General features: G+C 40.7%; 1 protein-coding gene across 2 annotated transcripts in view; it reads left to right on the forward strand.

Moving 5' to 3' along the window:
* The window catches only part of cnk (connector enhancer of ksr), a 316,579-nt gene that overhangs the window by 246,345 nt on the left and 56,714 nt on the right, over positions 1–13,520 (forward strand). For both annotated transcript variants that reach the window (XM_067135099.2, XM_067135098.2), the window contains exon 12: positions 10,193–10,818. In XM_067135099.2, the coding sequence (XP_066991200.2) occupies positions 10,193–10,818 (626 nt within the window). The remainder of the gene's footprint in view (positions 1–10,192; positions 10,819–13,520) is intronic.

A 13,520-nucleotide genomic window follows, 5' to 3' on the forward strand; every position in this document is an offset into this window, starting at 1 on the left:
AGACTCATCCCCACCTTCACAAGGGGAAATACACAGACACATATGACGACTGAAAAACAACAAGGCATCCGGAGGCAATGGCATCATAGCAGAGCTTCTTAAACATCTAGAAAAGAATTCATTGCAAGAACTCACACAAATCATACAAGAAATTTGGACAATGGGGAAACTACCAGAAAATTGAACAAATGCCTTCCACATTCCACTTCACAGAAAAAAAAAGTGACCGAACAAATGTGAACAATTACAGGGAAATTTCCTTGGTGCAAGTCGCATACAAAATCCTCTCTGCAGCCCTCCTCCAAAGAACACAGGAACAACTAGAACCACTCTTAGGTGAATACCAAGCCGGCTGCAGAACAGATACTCAATCTGAAAACCATCTCGAAACTACGACACACCAGAAAACAACACACAGTCTCCATCTTCATGGACTTCCAGAAAGCATCAGACTCCATTGACAGGCAATCCCTTTTCCATACACTGAGTTAATATGGACTGGACAACGAGCCTTAAAAAATCATCTGACTAACTCTTACCAATACAACCTCCCAAGTAAAATTCATGGGAAATATATCTGAAAAATTTCAGATAAAAACCAGTGTCTGACAAGGAGATGGACTTTCCCCACTACTCTTTAACATAGCCCTGGACAAAATCATGAGAGAATGGGAACAAGTTCTAAAAGCTCAAGGATATTGGCAACCATTAAGTATGACAAGAAAACATGTAGAAAACTCTCCTGTCTCGCTTTCGCAGATGATCTCCCAATCCTCGCAACAAACGAACAACAATCAGCCAAATTGAAACCCTCAAGAAATGCTCAGAAAAATTTGGCATACAAATCTCCTCGAAAACCAAGGTCGTGTACAACCACTGCAACCTCCAGAATTTGGATACGAAATTTGAGTTCCGATATCTTGGAGAAATTGTAGTACCAGCAGGAAAAAAAAACAGAAGGCCCTCGAGGTCTACATCCAGGAAATGAAGATAGCCCTCGGCTGAACGCAAAACTTTTACAACAAAAAATGCCTCTCAATCTTAACTAAAATTTGACATTACAATGCCATGATCAAACCTGAAATACTATATGCGAGTTAAACACTGGATCTCCACAGAACAACAGTACTCAAAGACATCCTGAAGGAGGAATGTAAAATCATCAGAAAAATTCTCGACCAAAAACCGACTGACGAAGGATACTGACAGCAATATCGTACAAAAACCGAGGAGCTCTCAAACCTTGCGACTGACGTCAGAAAAAGACGCGTAAAATTTTACAGACACATCAAATGCATTCCAGAAAACAGTCTGACAAGAATCTTACTGGAGGCAACAGAAAACATTAAAACAAATAGGTGGACATCGGAAATCCGCCAAGACCTGGAAAAATCAGGAATCAAAGTGGCTGACATCGCAGACCGAACCTACTACGGAACGAAAATCAGCAAGTGGGAAGTAGAGTCTGAGAGAAACGACAAGAAGAAGAACCGGGCGAATTAGCCATACAGTTAGGGGCGTGCAGCTGTGAGCTTGCATCCAGGAGATAGTGGATTTGAACCCACTGTTGGCAGCCCTGAAGATGGTTTTCCATGGTTTGCCATTTTCACACCAGGCAAATGCTGGGGGCTGTACCTTAATTAAGGCCACAGCTGCTTTCTTCGCGCTCCTAGGCTTTTCCTATCCCATTGTCGACATAAGTCCTATCCGTGTCGGTGCAACATAAAGAAAAGAAGAAGACAGGACCAAGAGGTCAGAAGAATGGAGAACCACGATGAGAAAAAAATTGAAGGCTGCCTGGAAAAGAAGGAAATGCACAACTTCTAAGTGAGCTTTGCGTGATCAGTTTTTTTGTCTTTTTCGCATTTAATAATAATGTTATTGGCTTTATGTCCCACTAACTACTTTTATGGTTTTCTGAGATCTGTGGTGCTGGAATTTCGTCCAGCAGGAGTTCTTTTACGTGGCAGTAAATCTGCCGACATGAGGCTGACGTATTTCAGCAGCTTCAAATACCACTGGACTGAGCCAGGATCGAACCTGCCAATTGGGATCAGTAGGCCAGTGCCTCAACCATCTGAGCCACTCAGCCTGGCTGTTTTAAAAACATTTCACTCATTATTTATCTGTCCATTCATTATAGATTTTAAGATGTTTTGCAGTGTTTGCTAATCATATACGACTGATGACCACAAATGGTCGAAACATGTACTTGAAACATAACACGACTAAATTCATTTTTAAAATTGTTTTCTATCTGTGTCGGTGCAACGTAAAGCCCTAGCAAAAAAAAAAAAAAATTTTAAGTTTTAGTCAATAAAGTATTGAAAGGGTGGACCAAAAAATTAAATTTTGTTTATTTTGTAAGTCATTACAGAGCCACAATGAAATTCATTGTTTGCAATGAAAAGTATGTCGAAGCAGACAAGTTCAAACTGCAATCAGACCATACAGGCCAACACTTACAGGCTCCAGTCAGTTTGAGGATCAGCTAATCCAGAAGTTACTACTGCAGAAAATACAGTAATTTTTTTGTAATGGTGCTTTTCCAGTTTTATTTAGTTTAATTTTTTTGATCACTGTCAATTTTTCATCATTATTGTGGTGCAGTATTAGAGATTTTTAGTGCTTTTTCATAGCTATGTTATGTACCATGTTTCAAGGTTAAACAGCTGCCCGCTACCAATAGTGCCAGCCTCCACAAATGCACAAGATTTGAGATCCCAAACTGAGATTTTATCATTCTCAATGTGATTTTATTTTGGTGTAAATAAATATCACATGAGATATGTTCACTTCCTTGCATCAAATCACTTTATTGTCACAGATTGTGACGGATAGAACAGGATATGAGAACGTAATGGGACCTCATGGATATGGTGGACGAAATATGGAAGGTGAACATCTCCTTGACTTCTTCTGTATGTGGAATGGGTTGGTGGTGAAAATAGTTGGTTCAAGAAGAGACAGAGCCATAAGATGATACAGGTGGGATGGACTACAAAAGACTGTAATTGATTATGTCATCTCAGACGAAGAAAGGAGCATAATGGTTGGTAACAGACGTCAGAGAGAGCCTTGTCAGTGACCACCATCTATTAGTAGCGGACCTGAGTAACTTCTATGTGCCAAAAGTACAGAACAGGAAAATGCCAAAAATCAAAGTATGGGAACTCTAGAAAACAGATAAGAGAACTGAGTATCAGAACTGGATAAAAACCCTCTTACCAAGATATCTCCTTGGTGACTTCTTCAAAGCACTGTAATATCTCACAGGATTTTTCTATTACATACCAATCCTCCTCTGTGGTTTTCTCAAGTAAATCAGGTTTCACTATGGCTAGTGTGCTTTGAAGGGGTTCTTTTATTTTTAGAAATCTGCTAAGCATATCAAATGTGGAATTCCACCTTGTGGGACAATCTTGCTTCAGTTTTAAAATGGGCTGCTCCATTTGCCTTTGCATGACGTTGAGTCTATCCGTAGCCTGTGAGCTTCGATGAAAAAATTCAACGATTGCTTTCACTTTGTTCCGTGTTTCCACAATTGTTTCAAGGCTTGATTGTACAATTAAATTAAGGGAATGTGCAAAGCATGGTACATGCCCCCACTGACACATACGCACGGCCTTGACCATATTGCTTGCATTATCGGTCACACATGCAGCAATTTTTTCGCTTATACCCCATTCTGTCACGATTCTCTTGAGTTCAGATGCTATGTTCTCTGAAGAATGATTCCCACAAAATTTACTGCACGACAGTAAGAAAGACTGCAGAATGCAGTGTTCATCTATAAAATGTACTGTGATGGCGAGATAGTTTTCATTCTTTACGGATGTCCATCCATCTGTGGTTATACAAATACATGAGGCTTCCTCTGAGAGAGTGGACCGGATTTTATCACCTGTTTCATCATACATGGCATTTAGCATGGAATGAGAAAGGGTTTTTCTGCTAGGAAGTTCATAATTTGGAATTATCATATTGAATAATTCTCTGAATTCTCTTCCCTCAACTAAGCTGAATGGAAGGTATTCTTTAACTATTACTTTTAATATTTGCACATCAATTTCTTTACGTTTGTGTGAATTGACAGGTTTTGTTGCATACCTGGTAATTTTGGTCTGTGTTGGGTTCAGTGTAGAGGTTGAAGCCACAACACGCTCTTGTTGAGTTGGAGCAACTGAACTGGCAGCAGACGTAGAAGCCACAATACACTCGGTTCCAGGAAGTCGTTCAGGATCATCTCCAGCTCCATTTAGTGGCTTTAAACGACTTTCATTTGGATTTATAGCAGGATGTTTGAGCCGCAAATGTCTGTTCATATTAGTAGTAGACGAGCCTTTAATCGAAAGTATTGACGAACAAACATTGCACTTTACTTTATCGTTCCCTGATCGTACGAAATAATCCCACACCGGACTTCTTAAATTTGCCATGATACACTTACGACACTCACAGGCGGAAAGATACTTCACTCTCACTGACATTCATGAACTGTCTTAGTACTGAATGCGAGTAAACAGTATCAATTTCGAAGCACGGGGAATCCCTTCAGAAGTTTCCACCAATAGCAATCTGTAGAAGTTCAAACCAATAGCAGCTCCGGCACTGGTCACGTGTGGGACTTGAACACGCTCAATGGATGCAGGCCTGAAGCAGGGTTGCCAGACTGAGCGAAAAGTCGTGTATCGGCCTACCTATTCAGGAATACAGTTGGGGACTAATGACAAAGTTTTGACACCTTCAATTTAAAAAAAATGCTAGTCGCTCTAATACATCGAAGGTTTCCGGCGACGCAGGATGGGAAAAGTCTTGCATTAGGAAGGTAGCAGCCATGGCCTTAATTAAGGTACAGTCCCAGCATTTCCTGGTATGAAAATGGAGAAACTACGGAAAACCATCTTAACGGCTGCCGACGCTGGGATTCGAACCCACCATCCCCCGAATGCAAGCGCATAGCTACGCGATACTAACCGCACGTCCAACTCGCTAAGTCATTTTTGAAAATATGTACTGTACTTTTCTATCAGCAGAGGATTTTTTTAAATCGTCTACCCGAAATGTACAGTAGCCCACTGGTTTTCTGATTCAACATACTGTTGGTTAAGTTATTGCGTCAGTCGGCTCACTTACTGTCCACATATTATTGAAGGCTTGTGCAACGATGTGACATACGAACTGAGACAATACTGAGCCGTTCTTCCCAATATAAAACAGGTACTTTTGAGTAGTCATGAGCATGACTCATAGTCATAGGCGCGTGGCTGTGAGCTTGCATCCGGGAGATAGTAGGTTCGAATCCCACTATCGGCAGCCCTGAAGATGGTTTTCCGTGGTTTCCCATTTTCACACCAGGCAAATGCTGGGGCTGTACCTTAATTAAGGCCACGGCCGCTTCCTTCCAACTCCTAGGCCCTTCCTATCCCATCGTCGCCATAATACCTATCTGTGTCGGTGCGACGTAAAGCCCCTAGCATAGTCATAGGGCAGGCTAGAGTCGAGTTTAATTAATTGTCAAATGTCAACTAATTTATAATACTAAGATTCATTAAACTAATAAATAGTATAACCTAATAGCCTACCTACTTACTAGCTACTTTAGAATTATGTTTTGACTACCTTTTTAACACTGAAAATAAATCCATCTAGTATTTAAACCTCCCTGTAAGAAGACGACAGTGAATGCAAGTGGGTATTATTTTCAAATGAGCTGAGCTTGGGAGTCCATTTAGCGTACGATTCTTTCTGTGTACCATGGCTCTGTATGTATTGCTTCAGAGGAAGCCCGGCTCTCCGCCAGTGTCCACTGCCCAGTGAGCCGATAAGGAGCCGTGTGTATCTTGTATCTCACTGAGCCGCGCTCGTTCATGATTCTTTCGGTGTGCCATGATTCACTGTATGTCTCGATGCAGCGGAAGCTCGGCTCTCCGCCACCCGATAAGGAGCCGTGTGTATCTTGTGTCTCACTGAGCCGCGCTCGTTCATGATTCTTTCGGTGTGCCATGATTCACTGTATGTCTCGATGCTTTCGGTGTGCCATGATTCACTGTATGTCTCGATGCAGCGGAAGCTCGGCTCTCCGCCACCCGTCAGTGTCCAGTGAGCCGATAAGGAGCCGTGTGTATCTTGTGTCTCACTGAGCCGCGCTCGTTCACGATTCTTTCGATGTGCCATGATTCAATGTCTCGCTGCAGCGGAAGCTCGGCTCCCCATCAACGTCCAGTAAGTGCGCCACTGCACAGTCCGCTGGGAGTAAGCTGAATCGTGTGCCATGAGCTCGCCGTTCCTGTGAATCGATTCACTCGGACACTTGAATGAATCGATACACTGCTTCGAATCATTCATTCAGTAGCCAACACTAATGGCTAACACAACTACATGACATAGGTGGGAAAGTTTCAGAAGTAACAATTATGGCAAAAAATATGGAAAATTTATCTAGTAAATTTAATGCTTTCATGACAGCTTAGTATAATGTGAAAGTACAAAACCAGAAATCTTTGATGGATCTTGAGATATCTGGAGGTTGTTTGATGGACTTCTTTCCCGGGAATGGATCAACAAGAAATTGTGTTTGATTTCTGTGAGTTAACCACTTGACGTACTTTGACGGATCTCTCCGTCCTGGCTCTCGACTGCGCTCCGGTACGAAGACGGATCTCTCCGTCCGTGCGTAGTGTTTATTTCCGTACCCGCTCCAAGGCAGTTTCCATTGTGAAAGGATTTGATGTTAGTAAGGTAACATCTTGACAGATGGAAGCACTGTTTTATTCCATTGATGTATTCGAAAAATACTTCTTTGCAGTTATTCCTTGGAAAGAATAACCTGTATCTTAGCAACCTCATCATAAGCAAAATCATGCCTGCCTCCAAGTTGAGTGATAAAGCGATTATAAGAGAATTTTTAGAAGAAAGTGACATTGATATAGAAATAAGTGACGAAGAATTTAGTGGAAATGAAAGTAGTAAAAGTAGTTCGTGTGATAGTGACATGAACGCTGGTAGGGTTGAACAAATCGCTGTTTTACCGTCAAATATGTCACTGAATTTTAGGCCTACAACTGATGCCATACCAACGGCTTCCATTCATATTTTACACAATAGGGAATGCAACTGGGAGCACATAAGTAATACTCCAGAGTATCATTCATGCATCGCAACTGGTGAAATAAATAGTGTTTTTCAAAGGCACCTAGGACAATGCCCGAACGAACTGCAGGTTGTGAACTAATTTCTAACAGCAGACTTTTGGGAACATCTAAAAAATGAGACAATGTCTTGTATCACCTGCCAAGGATATAAATGGGGTAATGTCATATGAAAAGGAACACTGGTTTCCTGTATCTGTGGATGAAATGATGGCCAGATTACCTTGAATTGGTCAAGTATGATGGAAAAAAGAAGTTCATACCCAATCTTGTTGTTGACTACAACTGTGGAATGGGTGGTGTTTATTCCCATGACCAGAGACTCTCATCATTCCCCTTGATAGGAAGTGTGTAAAAGGATACAAAAAATATACTTCTACATGCTAGACATGACACTTCTGAATTCCAACATCATTCATTGCCTCCTCAACCTTGACAAAAAGCGAGTAGGCTTTACCAGCTTCCGGATCAATTTGGCCGAACAACTGTTGGCAAGTGTGACCGTGCCTGAGTATCCAAAATGAGGATGCCCAAGCCCTGGGAATACACCACTGAGACTTCAGGGGAGGTATTGGGGACACTTTCCAACCAAAATACTCCCAACAACGGAGAAGATTATCCCATCACGGAGACGCAAAGTCTGTGTGACACGGGGTCTGAGGAAGGAATCTTGATTTGAATGCCGCTGGTGCAAGGTGGCGCTGCATGTATATGACTGTTTTACGATCTACCATACACATAAAGACTTCACAAAGTACATCTGACAGTAGTTTGGATATTTCCTCACATTAAGTTGCTGTAAAGCATGCTTTTTCAGTGTCGGTGGTAATATCATGTAAAGTAATGAAAATAAATGGTACACCAAGGCATAAATAAGTTCAGTTAAATGGTATGTGAATGGGTTAAAGAATTGTGTTCGTGAAGTGTAATAGAAGTCCAGTTCAACAAGGTGAACATTCTTAAAGAAGTGAGTATTATGACAATGTTTGCTGAGAAATGCATTGAAATGGTTTGGTTGCCATGTGTTAATGCAGACTGTTAATGGTTCTTGTCTTCACACAGCAATTTCAATTTCAAAAGAGGCATGTGTTGCTATTATGTCAATTTTTGCCTTTGACAGCTAGACAATTTTGTGTTCCTGCTAGTAAAGATCACACAATAAGGTTATTGTAAATTTTCTGCATATACGAGTATAATTTTGAAAAGTAACATTGCTTTCTCAGAAAAATAACATCGCTTTTAGGGACAAAATAACCTTGCCTTTTTCAGGTTGTGAATATGCAAAAGTGGTGCATTTCCTTTAACTGAAGTTACCTCTTCAACATATTCATTGTTATTTCAAAATATGTATAACCATTTTCTTTCAAACTCTATCTTAGAACCAGGTGAGTTGGCCATGCAGTTAGGGGCGCGCAGCTGTGAGCTTGCATCCGGGAGATAGTGGGTTTGAACCCCACTGTCGGTAGCCGTGAAGATAGTTTTCTGTGGTTTCCCATTTTCACACCAGGCAAATGCTGGTGCTATAGCTTAATTAAGGCCACAGTTGCTTCCTTCCCACTCCTAGCCCTTTCCTATCCCATTGTCACCATAAAACCTATCTGTTACATGTTACAAATCTCATGACTGGTCTGTATTGAAATCTACATTAATTCAACAATGATACAAAAGTTTATTAAGATCTACCTATTCAATACAATATGGGCTCTTAAAAATTAAGATTTACATCTTGTCATCTAATTTAACGGGACATGTTTTGCCCATTGTATGGGCAACATCAGCCATAATCTCATGCCTAAAAGATAAAGATGAGGATCCTGATTACTCTATTCAAAGAAACTGAGTCTAAACATTGTTATCTTGGTCTCCCTCTATTCCTTTTACCCTCCATAACAGAGTCCATTATTCTCCTGGGTAATTTATCCTCCTCCATTCTCCTCACATGACCCCACCACTGAAACTGATTTGTGAGTACAGCTTCATCCATCAAGTTCATTCTTAGCCTTTATCTCCTCATTTCAAGTACCCTCCTACCACTGTTCCCACCTATGTGTACCAGCAATCATTCCCACTACTTTCATGTCTGTTACTTCTAACTTATGAATAAGATATTCTGAGTCCACACAGCTTTCACTCCCATACAGCAAAATTGCTCTAAAAACAGACTGATGTAAAGATAGTTTTGTCCGCAAAAGGAACATATAGGATAAACACAGGTAGAGGGAGAAATAGAAAGAAAACACGAAAGGACGAAGGCAATCTTCACCTCTTCATACACGCTGCCTTCACACAGATTGGCTCTCTCCTCATCAATCCCAGTTCTACATTATTTTCTTATCAGTTCTGAAGAGCTTGTTTCTGCTCCCTAGTGTTATCAAGAAGTCATTAAATGGTTTGGTTGCTATGTGCTAATGCAGACTGTGAATGGTTCTCTCCTTTGGTAGTCTCATTTTGGTGCAGGATGCAGCATAAACAACCCTGTTTCTACAATGTGATCATTAATAAATAAATGCAGTTAAAAGGTTAGGTTAAGTTTACATTACTGTATGTCACTCACATGTGTACAAGTGTCATCCTAACTCGGTCGGAGGAAAGGGTCGAAAGTAGCAACAACTTTTCAGTGAATCATTTTCATAAAACAATAAAATTTGTGTTTAGAAAAAACATGGATAATCCAATGTACATAGAAACATATTCAATCAGTGCTATAGCACTATTGATAGCAGGCAGGGTATGTAACACAACTATGAAAATACTCTTGAGAATCTACAATACTGCACGAATGTAATCATGAATAATTGACAGTGATCTAGAAAATGTAAAATAAATAAAACTGGAAAACCACTGTTTCGAAAAAGTTTTTGTAGATGTAGTCAAGGCAAGCAAATGCAAATTTGCAAGTCACTGTTATTGATGACTGTAAAAATGAGAACCCTTAAGATGAAACATCAATATGTCAGCCTCCTTTTTTTACTTACCGATAATTTTTTATGTCCAACTTCTTACAATTTTAGAGTTTTAATATAATTGGTTTGTTTTTTCAGCACAGATGCTCAGAAGAAGTTCGGTTCCCTGAAGAAACTTGGCCGCAAAGGTGTGGATTCTGGAGGAAGTTCTCCTGCTCATTCAGAAACCTCAGTTCCCTCTCCCACATCTGCAGCAAGCTTGGATCGCAAATACCTACGTTTTCTGGGTGGTGGCCGCAGCAACGTAGTGCCTGTTCCTACTGCCCAGTTCCGCAGTTACCGTCGTGTACCTGCTTCCCCACAAAGAGCAGTAGAACAGCAGATCAGAATAGCTACTCAAAAAGAAATGAAATTGTCGCCCTCAGAGTCAAGTGCTCAGCTTCATTCAAGTGCTGAGTGTGTGTTAGTACAGGAGCAAGAGACTAAATCTTCCAGCTGTACAAAGCCCCAAGATCGATTAATACGCGCAACTAAAATGAGCGATTTTCGTGATCGTCAGATTCATGCTTCAAATCCTTCTCTGCAACTCCCAGCAGACATGGCAGACTATCGTCTTGCAGCAGAACGATTACGAGAGTTTGGAATTCGACGTAATAGACAAAGAGAAGATACGTCGGGCTTTGTCACGCTTGAAGAATTTATGCTTTCGAGGCAAGAAGAGGAACGTCGGTCTGCAGGAGCTATGCACAACTCTCGCCATAATGGTATGTATTTTTGTTAGTATTAGTAGATGATGATCCTCTATAATAATAATCATAATTTACAATCAAAAGTAACAACTCCACTACATTTGTCACAGTAACTATGTTACCTCATTGGAGTTCTTTTAACCAGCTGTATATGACCATCTTCAGCAAGTGCCTCCTGGGATGGGAACATTTGATGTTGTGTGCCCATTACCAACATTACAGTTTGAAAGGTACTTTAGCTCTGAATGATGATGATGAATGTGATTTGAATTGAGTCTATAACAGAGAGAATGTTAGTGCTTCAGATATCGTGCATGTTTATATTTCATATTGTCCTATATCCTTTGGTCTGATGTGGAGAATATACAACTTTGTGCTTATGTTTAATAATTTATTCCCTTGTCTAGTAAATGGTTTGCAAATGCAGATTCTGTTTTGTATTTAAGGGGTCTGTGTTTTCTCTGTTTATTGTTTTGAAATTTCAGCTGGGTTTTTTCAGGAACTACATAAAACTACATAAATAAAATTATAATAATGTTATTGGCTTTATGTCCCAAACCAAACCCCATGGCGCAACAGCCCTGAATCCTCTTGGCCATTATTTTTGGCTTTCTAGACCAGGAAGCCATCTGGCCATCAGATAGCTCCTCAATTTTAATCACATAGGCTGAGTGTACCTCGAACCAGCCCTCGGATCCCTGACCTGGTCGGGAATCAAAACCAGGCCCCCGGGTAAGAGGCAGGCACGCTATCCCTACACCGCAGGTCCAGCTTGGCTTTATGTCCCACTAACTACCTTTTTCAGATTTTACACCGTGGTGCTGGAATTTTGTCCCGCAGGAGTTCTTTAACGTGCCAGTAAATCTATCAACATGAAGCTGACGTATTTGAGCACATTCGAATACCACCAGACTGAGCCAGGATTGATCCTGCCAAGTTTTGGGTCAGAAAACCAGCACCTCAACCATCTGAGCCACTCAGCCCAGCTAATAAAATTGTAATTTTGCAGACACTTCATAATTATATGAAAAAGTCAAAAATAGGTTCATTTCGATTTTGGCGTCTCTATCTGTATGTTTGTCTCAACAGCATGGGAAAAACAGCTTGACGGAATCAATTATAAATTATTAAAGATATGCATTTAGGGCTGTCGCCCAGTTAGCAGACTTCCTATCCACATAGCTTTTTCTTAACCCTGAAATGGTATGTAATGTAATGTACCTTTATTTTCTCCTGATCCATACAGAACTCTCCCAGTTAGATCTTTTTGTTAGAGAAAATATATTTTAAAAACACAAAACAAACATGTATATAAAGCTAATCTACATCTTACGGCACGTGTGCCTGCATGGATGAACTCCCCCTTCCCCCCGTTGCGGATAACCAGCAACCTGGGGGCAGAGCCCTTCTTACAAGCCGCCCATCTCATGTCCAACTATCACTCTCGTCCCCCCTCCTCTCTACGGTATCCAGTAGCAAAGGAGGCCATTAAAAAAAAATGCTTGCTTAAAGTTACCTGTACCTATCCCAACACTTCCGGATAGGTAATTCAGCTGTCTAGTATCACCCATGCAGACACACCCTGACTTCCCCAGCTCAGATAGGCGTTAGCTAGGGGAACACACTCCCAAATGTCTTTTCTTTTGCTAAGTTACGGCACACCTAATAACACATAGTCTTCTGTTAAGGCAACTAACTGACACACACACAGTCCTTTCTAACTACATCTAAGATCTACTTCTTACCATTTAACAAATAGCTTTACACACTTTAGCACTTGAATTCTAGTCACTGGAGTTTTCCTTACACACTATTGATACTCACTTTTGTTTTTAACATTTGCCTTTTTGTAACTGGAGATTTCCTTACCCACAACTCTTACCTCAACTTTTCCTTTACACTCTTTATACAGTTCTTCCTCACTACATCTAAAAATCTACTTACATTAGTCGTGTTTTCCCATTCTTTCACCAACCACCCTATGATTTTATGATTATTACCTTCCTGTTTAGTCATAACAGAGGGGAGAAAGAAGGGAAAGGTCAGATTAGACTTGCAGACAAGCCCCTGGAAGTAGTGGAAACGTTTAAATACCTGGGGAGTGAATTAATGGAGAATGCTCGACTGGATGCTCAGATTAGTAAAAGGATTCAAGCTGGAAGTTGTTTCTATCATAGTGTAAGAAACATGTTATGGGACAAAGATGTACCAACGGAAGCAAAGGATACTATGTACAAGATGTATTACCATACCTGCCAACCCTTCCGATTTACCCGGAAACTTTCCGGTTTTTAACTCGTCTTCCGATTTTCCGATTTATTTTTACTTCTTCCTATTTTTGACCAATATAACTTCTAGTACGGCCAATACTCTTCCCCTACGATAAATTCTTATGTGTTTGTGTAATTTACGAAACCTCATTTTCAAGAGTATTTATTTGATGCTTTATTTCGTGAGTATTTCGTCCTGCGCCTTCGTGTATCGTGTTTCCCGCTCACCACAGCAGCGTGTCCGCTTTATACAGCTGGGGTTTCGAGGCGGCAATTGTCCTGCAAGCAAGACAGGCTGGCGCGCGCTAGCAACTCAGTTAATCGGGATGAAAGAATGAGTTAATTATTGTTGTTCGCGCGCTGCGTAGTTTCGTCGGAGTTTTAGGCCCCTTTTTTTCTTGCATTTGTATGCTTTCCCCCACTGTCAAAGTCATATGTTAATAATGT

The sequence above is a fragment of the Anabrus simplex genome, chromosome 1 (assembly GCF_040414725.1).
Source record: "Anabrus simplex isolate iqAnaSimp1 chromosome 1, ASM4041472v1, whole genome shotgun sequence".
Classification (NCBI taxonomy): domain Eukaryota; kingdom Metazoa; phylum Arthropoda; class Insecta; order Orthoptera; family Tettigoniidae; genus Anabrus; species Anabrus simplex.